The sequence below is a fragment of the Peromyscus californicus genome, unplaced genomic scaffold, assembly GCF_007827085.1.
Source record: "Peromyscus californicus insignis strain IS unplaced genomic scaffold, ASM782708v3 Scaffold_6__1_contigs__length_162567912, whole genome shotgun sequence".
Taxonomy (NCBI): domain Eukaryota; kingdom Metazoa; phylum Chordata; class Mammalia; order Rodentia; family Cricetidae; genus Peromyscus; species Peromyscus californicus.
In genome coordinates this window covers 36,418,501-36,434,525 of record NW_026294584.1, presented here as the reverse complement: position 1 = coordinate 36,434,525, position 16,025 = coordinate 36,418,501, and the positions used below count along the sequence as shown (strand labels likewise).

General features: G+C 39.7%; 1 protein-coding gene across 4 annotated transcripts in view; it reads left to right on the top strand.

The window, feature by feature from the left end:
* Cadps2 (calcium dependent secretion activator 2) overlaps positions 1 to 9,739 on the top strand; it is a 542,094-nt gene extending 532,355 nt beyond the window's left edge. For all 4 annotated transcript variants that reach the window (XM_052722147.1, XM_052722145.1, XM_052722146.1 and 1 more), the window contains 2 exons: positions 2,658 to 2,762; positions 8,790 to 9,739. In XM_052722147.1, the coding sequence (XP_052578107.1) occupies positions 2,658 to 2,762; positions 8,790 to 8,963 (279 nt within the window). In that variant the 3' untranslated portion in view covers positions 8,964 to 9,739. The remainder of the gene's footprint in view (positions 1 to 2,657; positions 2,763 to 8,789) is intronic.
* The last annotated feature ends 6,286 nt before the right edge of the window (positions 9,740 to 16,025 follow it).

Sequence of the window (16,025 nt, the reverse complement as noted above, 5' to 3'; positions counted from 1 at the left end):
AAAGGGCGGGGGAGGGGGACTACTGTGTTTTTACACCTTGGAAAAGATGTATTAACTCCAGCATCAAAAATATCAAACTGCAAGAAGTTTCTGTTTGGTGGCTTTGTTGGGGTGGGCTGGGGGGGTCCAGTTTCATCCCAGGCAGGAAAGCTGCAGTGGAATGGAGTGGTGCTGTCATTAACCTGCTCTTGGTAGAGGCTAGGCTGAGCCCTGAGCTCTAAGCCTCTGCTTTCCCTAATCATTTCCTCAACTTAGCCCCAATTATTCTCCAGACTGCTTTGACTTAAATCAAAACCGCACATTCTGAACTGATAGGATAATGTTTCTTAGATGTCTTTCCTTTTAGATCAAGACATTTGCCTTCAAAGTAAGATGAGGAGAAAGTACCTTAAACGCCCTTAACTGACGGCCTGCTCGTCTCCATGTCTATAGTTACATTTAAATTACTTTATTCTCAAGTTCATTTTCTCTTAATTGATAATTTGGGTATTATGTTAGAAATGTTAGGTTAATAATGTCTGTGTTCAATTAAATATCCTTTTCATCCTAGCATTAGCATAAGCATCATTTGTACAAGATGGGAGATTGAGTTAAAGTAATTTGAAATGAGGATTCTTAAAAACATAAAGGTATATGTTGAGTGGTTTTTACGGGAGTGCTTCATTTCTCTCAGATTTGTGCAACTCATCATGTACCTGGATAGTCTAATGTATTAACTGCTGCCTTGTACAAGCCTTTATACAATGGATATTTTCTCTCTTCCAACAGGAAAGAGAAAATTTCTATCTCATACAAAGAAACTACAATATTTAAAAGTCCAATCCATTCTGACAGCATTTTAGGTTCCAAATGATCTGTTCAGTGTGGTGGTGTAGGAGTAAGTCTTAGTGCTGTATGCTAATTCAATATTGCCAGTCATACCCAAGTGTTCAGCTACGTTAAAATAGAAGCAGCTAAGGTAATTTGAAATAAGTGAATGTGAAATTAATGTCAGAAATAAAAGATGGTATGTATCCATAAAAGATTTTTGAGATGTCACGTATCAGTTGAAGTGCTCCAGCTACTAGCATTGGGTTTTATAAGAATTTATGAGTGTGGGTAGTTAAATTTTATAAAACTTTAAAAATATATTTTGACATGTGCTAAACAGTAAACAAAATATTCATTGGTAAAGAATAGTAACTCTTAAATCCCAGTCTACTCTGAAATATAAAACTTGGAATTCAGGAACTGTTTGGTCATGTTTAGTAAAGCAGTTCATTTTAATTTGCTTGGCACATTTTATGCATGCATCTTCAATAGAGTAACAAGTTAATAGAAATAAATGAAGTATGGAACTAACTCATTTTTTACTTGCACTTAAACTATGATTTCTTGCTCTGTTGTCAATGAACCCAAGTCTGGATGAATTTTAGACTTGCAGAACTGATGATTTCTTAGAAGTTAAATTTTATTGTGTTATTAAATGGAGAAAAAAATATTTAAGATTTTTTAAAATCTGTGTTTGGATACCTACAAACGGGTCCATATGTGGTGTGTCGCTACGTTTATGTATACAAGCAGCACACAGAAAGCTCCTTCAAAGTACTTCTTTCACTTTGTAAATGCCATATTGCTATAGATATTTCTGTTACTTCAATGAGTGGCAGTATTCTTACACCATTACCAACACCTGGCTCTATCATATAATCACCAAGCCCCTTGAAATGTTACAATTAATATCAGATGCCTTTTTTGAAAATACGAGACCAGAAAATCCTTTTTATGATTTTTTTTCTGATCATTGTACATTATTTTTTACAGAAGCAGGAAATTACCTCCAAAGAATTTCAGTTTTTTTCCCTCATTAGAGTTGTAATAAATGGAAAAATTATGACGCCTCCAAAAAGACTTGCTAAGCGACGCAGATCTTTTCCTTTCATAATCTGGGTAACGACATATGCTTTGTGATTCTTACAACATACAAGAATTCCATCTTGACAAGGCTCCTTCCTGTGATCTGAGTAAATCTTGATTTAAGTACTGTTAAAACATCTTGGCAATTGCTTCATAACTGATTTGTACAAAAGCATGATCAGAGATCACCATTTAGTAAGCTGTGGATCCTTTTGCCATGGTTCAAAATGTTATTTCTAGGCTTTGACATCATGACTTATGTCCTAATGCTCCTAATGTCTGAATTTTTCATAGCATGAAGACCAGTAGGAAATTTCCCTTTGAAAATGATTTACCTGGTGTGTGTGTGTGTGTGTGTGTGTGTGTGTGTGTGTGTGTGTGTGTGTGTGTTTTCCCTGCAGCTTGGTCATCCATTCAGTCCCATAATATGTATTTAGTGCCCATTGTTACTGACAAATTGCAAAGCAGTTCACTAGGCTGCAAAGTGCAAAAACACGGTTTTCCGTGAATCTGTTACAGCTAAACACTGTAATGCTAATTCATGTAAAGAACAGCCTGGGTCAGCTCAGCAGATTTGCCAGCGTAACATACAATTCTGTTAACAGGAAATTATAGCATTATTGACTTCAAGTGCTGATCTGTGGTCATTTCGGAGTGCTTCATCACCCTCTCATTACTGAATCTGTTAAATGAATACTGCAGAGATTGTTTTCTTTTTTGCCCTCCTCCCCTCCACCCCACCCTCCCTCCCTTCTTTCCAGCAATGGTACAGCAATTCCATGAAAGTCATTTGTGTGTGGCTGGCTGACAGACTAGACCTCCAGCTTCATATTTACCAACTGAAGACGCTCATCAAGATTGTGAAGGTAAATGGAAAGTACTGAAATGTGAATTGCCCACCAATTACACCACAAGCTGTAAAGAATAGTGGTAAGATACCATCCCACCAAAAGAGGGGCGGGGGAAGGGGCAGGTTGCTGTAACTGAGTGGTGGATGTAAGTACTTACAGTGTAAGACAATGTACATAAATTGTATGTACCTGAATGTGGTAGGTCCACAATGATTTTACATTCATTGGCATAAAAATAAAGTACATTCCTCATGTTAATTAGAGTCATGTATTAATCATGAGGGCTTTTGAGTTGTACTTTCCAATGAAAGGAGAAGAATGTGTGATTTCACCATTCCCTATTAGGACATTACACACTGTCACTGCCTGGCTTCTTTAGGAAGTCTGCCTCTCCTTTTATGTAAAAGATGGCCATTTTGAGTGTTAGAGGTTATCCAAAACTGTTAACACAGATCTTACATGCATTCAACAGAACACTGAACTTTTGCCTATAGGTACTAGCTTATGTATATTCTTTTTAACGAGTGGGAGCTTTAAAAAATATATCTATTCAATATAATTTTTCACTTGGTAAATATTGGTGGAAGCAAAAATTTGCTTTAAGATTAACTTCTTAAAATCAAAGCAGCATTTTGATATTATAGCTGAAAAGAAACTGAGAATCAAGGGTTTCATGCAGAAGACCTATACTTCCATTTGGGTGCCTATGTATATGTACACATACTACATGTGTATATAATATGTCATGTATATACGGTTGCTCACACAGTGCTTCTCAGTGTGTCATTTTGACCTAAAACTATTAGTCCCCTGGGGATTTGTCAGAACTACAGGTCTTTTGGCAACAGCCTAAATCATTAGAATCAGGAACTAATAAGACCCAGTGATCCACAGATTAACAAGCCTCCAGAAGACTCTAATTACATGCTGAAGTTTGCAAAGTACCACTAAGTTACATCTTTAAAAGAAATTTCCATCCACATTAAAAAAATTTACCATTGAAGGCTGAAAAGATGGCTTAGCGGTGAAGAGCACTGGCTGGTCTTCCAGAGGTCCCGAGTTCAATTCCCAGCACCCACATGGTGGCTCAAAACCATCTATAATGAGATCTGGTGCCCTTTTCTGGCCTGCAGGCACACATGCAGACAGAACACTGTATACATAATAAATAAAATAAATCTAAAAAAAAAATTACCATCATTCTCTTGGTTCCTACAGTCTAACTCAAATACAAATTATTCTGTGCTACAGATACACAAGTTACCACAAGTCAGAACCACAACTGAATTCTGTTCCAAAATCAGATTTGGGCAATTTGCCTCAAAGGTGGAAACCTCAGATTTGGGCAATTTGCCTCAAAGGTGGAAACCGAACTATGCTCTAATAATAGTAATGATGATCAGTGACCGATAAGAAGTAAAATTATTGCCACCCATGACATTTTGATACTCCAGCCACATATTTCACTTAACAAACAAAATATCCTCAATTCCTCTTAGCAGGTATTCTTTACAAAGAGCTGAACACACCCTGTGATATGTCCAGATGTGGCTTACTTCACCATCATTTCTTCCTTGTTCTTATAAATGTAACTTGGACAGCTTTTGATTGGTTTGTTTTGCATAAAAGACAATCCAAATACTGTGTTTCCCTTCCATCTGCATCGATCTGTTGATGTCACCATGTCTACTGTTATTTCAATGAGGCCAGCCAGTTATCTTCACCAGCAGCCATGCTTCAAGCTTCTGTCTATCAGATTCAGGATGTCAGAAGTCATATATCCTCCCAACCATCAGCTGATGGATAGCTAATCTCTTTGTTTGGGGAATTAAAATGTTCTTTTTTTTTACTTGTTCATCATTTGTTTCTTCAACGTTATTTCTTTCTTATATTAATGCATCTTAATAGATAAAGAGCATGCACCATTTTCATCTTATTGAGATAGTTGACAAAAATTGTCTATGACCAAAATATACAGCATAAGGATAGTTAATAACATATACATAAAATATACTGAGAATACATCTTCCATTCTTTTTAGTGAATACTTTAACATGAAAGAACAGTTAATACCTTTTAAGTAGTACAGCAGCATTTTCTTTGTGCTCTAATCCAATGTTATCTTAAGAAAACTTTATTTATGGCCATAAATAGTGAAAACTAATAAGTGAAATTAAGTTTCATAAATGTTCAACTTTAATTTATTTTTACTTTTTTCTTTGCTGGAGATTGAATCTAGGCCCTCATTAATGCTAGGCAAGCACTCTATAACTGAGTTCATTTTTTGCATTTATGAGTCACTGTCTAAGTTGCCTAGGATGACCTCAGACTGACTCTGTCACCCAGGAAGATCTTGAGCACCTAGGGATCATCCTGTCTCAGCTTCCCAAATACCAGCGATGACAGATCTGTGCCATCAGCCCCAGCTCATATTTAGCTCTCCACAAGCTCAGACAAAGCTTTCTTGGCTTATAAATTTAAACAGGTCATAGGTATCTACTTAATAATTAAAATTATTATTTTCACAATGAAGAGCAAGGTGAACTAATAATTTAGCATTCTAACCATTCCCCTACTTTGAATATAAATGACCTTAAACCACTTTCATACATGGATTCGTCAGTTCCTTGGAACTGATTTTAGTTTTGTTCATAATAGTGATTTTGCTTATACTAATCATTTTTCAGTGCGTTTCTAAGAAGGACTAGACAACATGCATGCAGAAGTGTGAAGGCGCTTCTCTCTAGATGATATGGTCTGGCCTGTGTGTGACAGCAGATCCCTGCATCCTAACCAGGATCCACTCAACTTGACTAGACTCAGCTCTCTTCTTACTGCTCACAGACATTGCCATTGTTACAGGCCCAGGAAAGGTGTGAAAATGAGAGTCAATTGTGTCCTCTTACACAATTGGTTCATTTGTTAAAAAAAAAAAATCCCAGTAAGACTGGCATAAAAACACTGAAGTCTGAAATTATGTGTGAAGATTTAACATCAGAATGATTTCTTTGAGAAGGGGAAATAAAGTCTGCAAATAATCGAAATGGCTGTTGATTTAGGCTGTTCTCCCTAATGGCCATAAAACATTTTAAAACAATTAATAGAAATCAGCTGCTTGTTGTGCTAGGGGAAAGGAAGCAGGCAGCACCCTGTGGCAGGCCCTTGTCTTACGGAAGAGTCAAGAGGTCCAGGGTGGAAGCCTGAGAATGTCCAAGTGCTGGCAGCATTTTATGAATTAGAGTTTGCAAGGATCTGCACTGCAACTCACCTCCTGGTTGTTACTTTTTAACAGAATAAAGAAATGGTCTTTACCATATTGAGATTAGAAAGCCTTTGGAACTCCAAATCCATAATTTAAGTCTGTCAGGGCAAACTTACTAACAATTAAACTAAGTCTAAAGGAAAGGATTCCAATGAAACCAAAAGAGCAAACTCAGAAACTTAGTAAACAATTTTCTATGGCACAATACAGTGTGAATAGTGTGTTGTGTGCTTAATGTAATTTTAATCTAATTAAAAAGACGACAATAGACTTTAACATAAATGTTTGTGGTAATAATACCATATGTATTAGTTACCACACTTTCTAGGCAGAATTCATACTTCAGAGTTACTTCTCTGGTTTTAAGTCTGAAGTATGACTTTGAGTATCATAAAGCTATGCCACCTTAGTGGTCCTTATGAATCAGAAGTCTGTTTATGACTGCATCATAATAAGTTTATTCCACCTAGAGAATATGAAGGTGGTAGATTATATCCCTTAAAGGAATCTATTGAAATAAATTTCAATAATTTCGGCTTAAAAGTGGAAATAGATTTGATCATCTAAGACAAAATACTCTCTGAATCTAAATCATACTAGCGGTGGAGACATTGACCTCTGATGCCATGCGGTGGTTCTCAGGCTTCAACTAAATTTTAGACATTGGTGTGGGTTGTTTTGTTTTGTTTTTTCGAGACAAGATTTCTCTGTGTAACAGTTCTGGCTGTCCTGGAACTCGCTCTATACACCAGGCTAGCCTCGAATTCGCAGAGATTCACCTGCCTCTGCCTCCTGAGCGCTGGGATTAAAAACGTACACCATCACTACCCGGCTGGTGTGGGTTTGTTTTTTGTTTTGTTTTGTTTTGTTTTAACATGAATTTATTTCTATCGAGTGATCAGATCAGAAAGGTTACACTGCCCTCCACCCTTACCATTTACATATCACTTCTGAAACTAGATGAGACCATGAGCACAAGTCAGGGAAAGTGGGCAGGAGTATTCCTGCTTTTCTCAGAAAGTTGTGGGAAGTGACCACGTGTGTCAAATGAGGGGATAAATATGCACTTCCTGACCCATGTGACAAGTGCCCTTAGTGCACATGCTTGGGTGCTCTGGGATTCCCTGAATGTTCTGATGGAAGTGTTTTGACCGTGTATTGCTGCTATGCTGTATTCAGCAAAACCAAGCTTCTCTTCATTGTATTTTCCATCTACTGGGGTTATGATATTGAGCAATGAGATACAATATCCCTTCTGATTGGCCTTTCTTTCTTCTATGAAGTATTAAAAAGAAAAAAAAAAACTGGCTGCCAGAAATCACTTAAAACAGTGGCATGCTGACACCGGCTGACACTTGGGTCATCCAATGAAGTCTGCCTGCTTCTGGTTCTAAATCTAGCAAGCAGCAGAATTATAAAAGATGATCATCATTAAAAATGCGTTTCAAAATTCCTCCATAGAATGAATGGGGTATCTTCATGAGTTCTTGGTTTCTCCATTTAAATAACTAGGCTTCCTTCTCCCACGTTTAAAATCAATACTACTGCTACTATAGTTAATATGACCGTCTTGTAGAGACATGGAAAAGGTGTGAAAATAATCACACTTTAGACATAAGGGAAGCTTTCTAGGTTATACATTTTAAATCCCACAGGGAAAAAATTGAAGCAGCACTGTAGATTGGCCAGTGAGAGGGTTCTGTATGTAAAGGTGCTTGCTCTCAGGCCTGACAACCTGATCTCAACCCCAAGATCCACATAGTAGAAGGAAAACCAACTCCAACTAGTTTTCCTCTGATACCCACACACATGCACACAGACACACACAAACAAATGAGACAAATAAATATAATTTTAATTTTTAAAAAAGAATCACATAGGAAGAAATGATAATATTGAATTCTATTTTACATGCAGTCTATAAATCACTGCTCTAACATGTAATATAATGGCTTATTATTTTGCCAAAAATGTATAAATGCTCATTTTTATTTTCCTAACTATGGAAACTTTTTCCCAGAATCGTGGTACTTACTGTTCTAAGAGCATTTCAAAGAAAAAAGGTAAAAACCATATAGGCATAGGCATTATATATATATATAAAATTTTCCAATATATACATAATTTTCCAATATATATATATAATTTTCCAATATATATAATTTTCCAATATATATATATAATTTTCCAATATATATAATTTTCCAATATATATAATTTTCCTATATATATAATTTTCCTATATATAAATATAATTTTCCAATAGCATAATTCATTTTTATAGTTCATATGCATAAAGTGTGAACTTCTTTATCCCCCAACACTTGCCTTCCAAAACTAATGTATTTTATAAAATAAGCATATTTTTCTTTATTAAAGGAAAGACTCCCCTATTGAAAATGTAAGATGTCCTACCTATTAAAAATGCACATAAACATATCATGTTATATTTGTTACAGACTATTCGGTACTCAACTCTATGTAATTAGTAATGTTTGGAGAAAGGGAATTAATTTGTCATCTGGTAGTCACAACATTTTGATCTCTCCATAAGGACTGTAGCTTGGGTAGCACTATCCAAAGTCACTCATCCCGTTTTCTCCCCAGAAATGCACTAGCAAGATGATTGGCATGAGCAGCCACAGTTGGAATCCATTAGTGGATTCTCCCCATATTTCTAAAAGGCCATTGGAGTACACAAACATATGTCTGCACATATAAGCATATATGCCTATGCACACATCTAACTAATCAAAGCAAATACTCTGTTCTTCTTTTAGAAAACCTATAGGGATTTCCGATTGCAAGGTGTGTTGGAAGGAACGCTGAACAGTAAGACATATGATACTCTGCACAGACGTTTAACTGTGGAGGAGGCCACAGCCTCTGTTTCAGAAGGAGGAGGACTTCAGGGCATTACCATGAAGGACAGTGATGAAGAAGAAGAAGGCTGACAGCACACAGTTCCACAAAAGGACTGAAGGCCTAGGCATTGTTCTGTGCACCTTGTCCTTGTAATTGTGCTTACTGTCTTGACCAAATAAAAATGCTCAGATTTCTTTAGAAAATGAACTCAGAGATAAAGAGAGACATGCCAAGTATTTTTTGAAAGAAAACCATATTCACGTGTATAGCTTGGCCTAAAGTTGGCTCTGCTCATGACTAGGACATGAACTGCTTTTGTCTTTTAATTTTGTTTTCATTCTTTGTTGTTGTTAGTATATTTGACCTTCCTTTTTCAATAGTCCTATCAGAATAATGTCCTGTGTGTCATATGAGATATGCGTCTCCCACGAAACAACATTGGGGAAAGCCATCTCTGGTCACAGCATCAACTCTATTGTACTTCTGTTAAAATGGTGTGCCTCCAGGTTATACTTTATGTACAATGTTTGCTCTGTGCTTAGTTTGCCGGTGTTGTGATGTGTATGAAGCTTTAGCCTTGGTTTTCATAACTCTGAATTTGTCTGCAGATGTAATCCTGGACTTCAGAGAGTGCCATGCCCAAATATAGACTAGACTGTCCCCAGGCTTACGTCCTGTTCCTTTCTGAACATTTTTTTCCTGAGTAAGACGTTGCTAGATGTGCTTCCATCAACATACTGTACTCTATTTCTGAGTGTGACAGCTTGCAGGCAATAAAAATCCATCCGGTCATAGCAACTTCTGTGTTCATTAAACTTAAATAGATTAAATGCAGTAAGATATTTGCAGTATCTCAAACATCCAACTATCTGGCTCTGTGTTTTTGTTTTATTCTGTGATGTTTTGTTTTCAATCAAATAAGCAAGAGTTATGAACGAACATTGTGCTCTGTACCTGGTAGGCCTACAGTCTGATAAAAAGAATTATTTTGAGAACACATGTTCACAGCAAGGAAAATGTTAAGTACCTACTCAAATGCTGTATATTAATAGTAATAACCACCAATAACTAGCAATATTAGTAATGATACTAATGTTAATTAGCAGTTGGCATGACTGGTAGTAATTCTCCCAGTGTTTTCTTGATACGATTTTAAAGGATTATAGTGTTTTCATTTATAATTTCCCTGAATCTTTATTTTGGGGTTTTCCCTAATATACACTGGCATACTATGCTACTGCACTCACTCAGAAGTAAAGTTTTGTTTGATGTAGGATTTTGGTGTGTTGTCCAGACTGGTCTGGAAGTCTAAGGCTCCCGTAGCCCTCCTCCCTCAGCCTCCTAAGTAACTGTAGGCATACACCAACCCCACCTAGTTATACTGACAAATAATTTCTGCAGTGTCAAAATGAAAGTATTACTGAATTTATGGACACTTATGGGATAAAATATCAGGAATGCCTTGAACTTCCAAACTTGTTTCTCCTGTTATATCACAGAAATGGTGACCAGGGTGATCAGACTGGTCCACAAAAATCTGCTTTATCCACAATTATTACATAGCAATATTTGGGCCTGATGTTTAGGTCCTGAAAGTAAGATGACGTGATAAACATGAAAGATGACAGTTTCCTCTGTTTTCCCTGATGAAAGAGTAAGGACTGTTTTTGGAAGCAGTTTGTCCACAGATACTTTTGCTCTTTTTCTCCACCATACTTGCCTTAAGTATCCTGTCATGTGACCCTTAACTCCTTGTGACCTCTAACCCAGTGGCACCGTCCCAACGTGGAATTGCTCTTTACCTGGAAACCAATGTGTCCATGCACGCTTGTACATAGGATATTGAACCCTTGGCCATATGCCTCCTAACAGCATACCATACTGCTGATCTACTCCAGAACCCCTCCTTTTCCAGTGAAATTTCCATGGTCTTGATAGTGTTGGTGTCAGCGTAATTGATTCTAGTTGTTCTAAAATGCCCTAAGAGATGACCCTTGTCCTCTCAATTCTACCAGAACTCTTTAAAACAGTAACTGTTTGCTCAAAGGACAGGTCTAGTTGGCAGGACTCACACACAACAGGGAAAGCGAGCGATAGGGGGACAGCATTAGGGCAGAAATGATCTGTTTCAGCCTTGCCTATGACACTTGCCTGTGGCACCTCAGCCTTGGGGTTTCTGCAGAGGGTGACCCTTCCTGCTCCTTTCTAAATGCTTCATTTCCTCCTTCCCATTTCGCCCACAACTAGACAACACCAAACCAAGTTATGGACCTGCTCTAAATTCTACAAGGTCCACTCACACTGACCTTTGAGCCACAAAATGGTGCGTGAAACATATTTAAAGAAGTGATCGAAAAGGAGAGAAAATTGCTTTGGTGGCCTTTGCCCAGAATTTCTCTTTAGCCTAATGAAAATTTTCTTGAAATGACTTAATTGGTCACTGATGGAATCCTGGTGTTGGACACCCAAGCAGATATTAAAGCAAGATCAGTTTTAGACGGTATTATTCTCTTGAAAGTGCTTTTAGGAGGAAAAGCAAAGTTTAAAAACCTAACAAGTCTTGCAAATCTTTCGAAGTGGGGTCCCCTCCTCGTGAATGTATTTAGGGAAAAGCAGAACGCTGCACTGGGCAGTTGGCTGAGTTTCAAGTGAGGTCAATCAGAGAGAGGTTATGAACTCACCTGCAAAGAACGTTCGTTCAAACATTTATTGAGTAAAGATCATAACGACGTCCTGTCCGACAAGAAACAGTGCCACACAGCCCACAGGAAACCTCTGTGTGCCACCGACTGTGGGTTGTCCGTACATTCACGTATTTTTCCACTTGAATTCCCTTTAGCCAGGGCTCATTGTCCCTGGATCAGGAGAAGAGATTTCCTGCTAGTTTCCTAATGCCCGTGCGAAGGGGTTTGGGGGCCCCCCCATTACGCCCCTCCCGGGTTACAGCCTGGCCTGGAGCAGTCCTCCTTCGCCCTCGATGACGGTAACAGGGCGCTTCTTCCAGATTCCTAGAGTGGCAGGGAATCATTTACCTCTTGTCCTTTGCCTCCCAAAAGGGGCACTCGGGGGAGGAGCGGGGAGGCGAACGCTTGCTGGGGACCCCAGGCTGCAGAGTGCACTGGGAAGTCACGGACCCAGCCTTCCTTGCCCGGTGGCCCAGAATCTGGGGAAAGTGCCTCATTGAGGCACTGATCTCTATCAGAAGAGGACTTTAGTCACCTTTATTTTCTATTCTCAACACAGAAAATGAAAATTTGCCAGTCTTGGTCCCTGAAGGAAGGTGAGAGATTTGTGATCCTGGGAGATGCTCCCTAGCTCCCTCAGTGCAGCCCAGCAGGTCACAGCCTCACCGCTGGCTCCAAGCCCTGCACACACCGGCCCCCCAACCTTAGAGGAAGGCAGGTTCCCAGCCCCAAGTCAAGTTCCTTCTAGGCTACCCCACTGTTAATTGAAGATGGAATGTGGTTCTGCTTTAAACGAATTCTCCCAGTATTGAAGGGAGCAGAGACCATCCACACATGCTAACTGCAAACTTGGAGTGTGGGGTTCACAAGTCACAAGAGCCTGTCAATCATAGACTTTACAGTACTTGGTGGCTTTCAGGGAGAGTGTGCAGGTACATCTAGTGTCCATGAAGGAAGGTGCATGCCTGTGGTCCCAGCTACTTAGGAAGCTGTATCTTGTGGAGTAGGAGCTAGCCCAGCCCTGGCTACTTAGCAAAACCCTGTCTCTAAACAGAAACTGAAAAAGTGCTGAGGTATGAATGTGTATCTCAGCATATCATTATCTAGTGAGTGTGAAGCCCTGGGGCCAATCCTTTGTAAAGTAGAGGGAGGTTCCATCTGTCCATCCATGTGTCCCCCACCCCCATCCCCAGACAGGGTCTCACTATGCAGCTTTGACTATCCTGGAACTCACTCTATAGACCAGACTAGTCTTGAGCTCACAGAAATCAGCCTGCCTCTGCCTCCCAAGTGCTGGGATTAAGGGTTTACTAATTTAAAGGGCTATGGAAAAGTGCACCTGGCTGCAAAAAGCCCAGCTTTACAGTCAGAAAAGTAAGTCTGAATTTGAATTTGGTGGACAACACCTTTTCCTCATATCTAAGCCTCGTAGCCTTGAACAAGTTTCGGGCACTTAGTAAGGAAGATTATTCTAAGGATTAGAATCATGTTATAAAGTTCTGGTTGTTATTAACTATTTCTTGGTAGAGTGATGGATTATAAAAAATGATAGGAATCCAGCATGGACCAGCAGGCACCCCCAGTTTCACAAGTCATTCTGCCTGAGGCTGGCACAGGTTCCTTTTGGCTCACACTCAGCTCTGAACCTCCAACCCCACACCTGGGATGTTTGTGAACTGGCTAAGATTGTCCAGTTCCAGCTTTGTAAAGGGGACGGTGGGGGGTGAGGGGTGGGAGGATGGGGGTGGGATGCCCATCATCTAAAAGGCCAGGCACTGCCACAGCAGCCCCTGAAGCTGAGGCTGCGGAGGGAGGCAACTGAAGACACTCCGGGTCTACGTGGGAATGGCAGTGTTCTGGGAATCTGAGGTGGAGAGAGGGATAATCCAATCAGTGCCACACTGTACACTGGAAATCCCAGGCCTGTGGCCAATGCAGTTAAGTTCAAGGGAGGGGAGTGTCAGGAGGCAAATGGGGGGGTGCATTAATATTTTTTTAAGTGTAAGGGGCTGTTCTGAATCCTAGAACAAAGTTGCCACACAAGCAACCACTTGAAAATGGAGAAGTAACAGGAGAGAGAGAGAGAGAGAGAGAGAGAGAGAGAGAGAGAGAGAGAGAGAGAGAGAGAGAGAGATCCTCTGCAGTGTTCACCCACAGCATACACACTGTGAAGCCAGGCATAGTGCAGACATAGAAGCATTAGAAGAACGATAAGTAGTGCCAGGTAAGGCAGCATCTAGCCCCAATGGGTTGCTGAACAAAACATTTCTAGGATTCAGGAAAATTCAAACATCACTGAGGCCCAGTCCAGGGCAGAGGGTACATCCTCTGAGAATCCTTTGCCCTGGTGAGGCTGAGACATAAACACTGGGTGGCTCTCAGAAGCATATGCTCCCTACTCATCAAAGGGAAAAACAAGTTTGGGACAAGGGCTGTTTAACTGCTGCGGACTGTTTCCGCCCCCCCCCCCCCAGCCATTCCTTTTTTAAGAAGCCAACCTGTAACTTTTTCAATCCCAGAAGTGGGGGCTGAATACCACGATGTTTTCAGTCTCCCTATACCTTACAACTTTATAATGAAGGGTCTTGTATTTGTGTATTTATTTGTAACAGAGGGATAATATCAACAACAACAACAACAACAAAAATCTTTTAGACTTGTCTCCAATTTCTGTCCACGTTGTACACCCCTAGATCAGGGATTCTCACGTCCAAGAGGAAGTGGAGAGTTATTTCAACTGAATGGTTGATCTCAAACACCCTCAGACACAGCAGTTGCTCCTCTCAAAGTGCAGCCTGCCTTGTGTTTGTTTACAGAATCCATAAATATAGATGCCACCGATATGTTCCTGTGTAAAAATGAAAAGTGATACATCATGCTATTTTAGCGTCTATTCACATTGAATCGGGTGTGTCTTTTAGCACCAGCCCCTCCACCACTTGTCCCACAAGTAACTCTCTTGGGTGTAACTGAAAGAAAGAAATTTTATTGCAATTCTGAAGTTTATTCTTCTGTGCATTTCTTTTGCCCCGGCATTAGACAATGCTAACTGTGTCTTTGCAGGAGAGTGTGGCAGGGAGCAAGGAAAAGTTTTATCAAAGAGTGTCACACAGCAAAAAGATAAAACCCAGTGGGAACGTATCTCAGAAGGTAGAAAGTGAAACAGGGAGTGGCCAGGTGAGAGAGTCCTGTGAGAACAGAGCTTTTGTTAGCTCCTCCTGGCTGGAGCTGCTAGTTATTTTTTTGAGCCGCTCCAAAGTTACTGTGTGGAAGAAGCTCATTCATTGTCATTCATTCAAACACTATAGGTTTGTTGTTGTTACATTGTAGGATTATAAGGTGTGTTCTTTCACACATGAGAATGAATATTCTGTGGAAAGCTGATTGACTTTAGCATTGTGTAATTGCTTCATAAGAACTGAAATCTGCTGTAACCAAACTGGCATCTTTTTCAAGTTGTGGGAGTTCATTCCTGAGTCTACAGAAGAGTGTACTCTGGGACTACAGAGCTGGGTGTGGGAGAGAAGGCCCCTAAAGACAAGAAAAGTCCTTGAGGTGGTGAAAAAGAATTTATAAATGCAATCCCTGCATTTGTTTTTAACATTTCCATATATTTGGCCTAAAATCTACCATTGAGAGGAGGGATTATTTTAAAATTCATTTGTCTGAACAATTTAGAAAAGTTTCTAACTTTTTAAACAGTGGTAATAGCTTTTCATACATAAAGTCATCGTAGTTTAAGGTCTCTTCAATCTTGGTATCTTTAAGAGATGAAAGGACTTTCTAATGTAGTCCCATTTTACAGGGGGAACAATTCAAAGTAAAGGAAAACCATTAATCTCCATTCTGAGCCAGTTCACTGTGTTCTGTGTGGCCTGAGCAGTCAAGAGTACTTAGCTTAGGGCTCCAAAGAGGGGTGTGTGTGTTTGTCCCAAATGTTCAGGACAAATTGGTGTTGTGGATATTTCTGAAGAACATTCTTAAAAGGAAATGTTGCTTTTGTCTTCCATGAATAATGGAAGAGTCTAAGCTTCTAAGAGGAGAAAAACAGAGTCTATTCTGCTAAATAGATGCCCAGAATGGGGAGGGAGAGAGAAAAGAGTAGTTTTTAAAATAAAATTCCCAGTCCTACAATTGTAATCAAAATTTTGGAAATTAAAATGACTGACAAGTCTACTTGGATTAAATGCTAGAGAATGCTGCCAATTCTGCAGATGGATCTTTCAGAGAAAAGCTTCACAGGAAGACAGGGAAGGGAGAAGGAAACCATCCCCATTTCCAGGCTCCTATGGTCCGATCTCCCACATCTAAATAGAGAGAGGGAGACTCAATACTTCGCCCAAGGCTGTGACCATGCAGCCCAGACACAGATGGAAGGCATAGTGCCTTCCTGGCTGAGATACAGGGATAATGGGATCCCACCATCCCTGGCCCAGTTTTTCCTTTTAGGTGTTTTATGGGGAACCA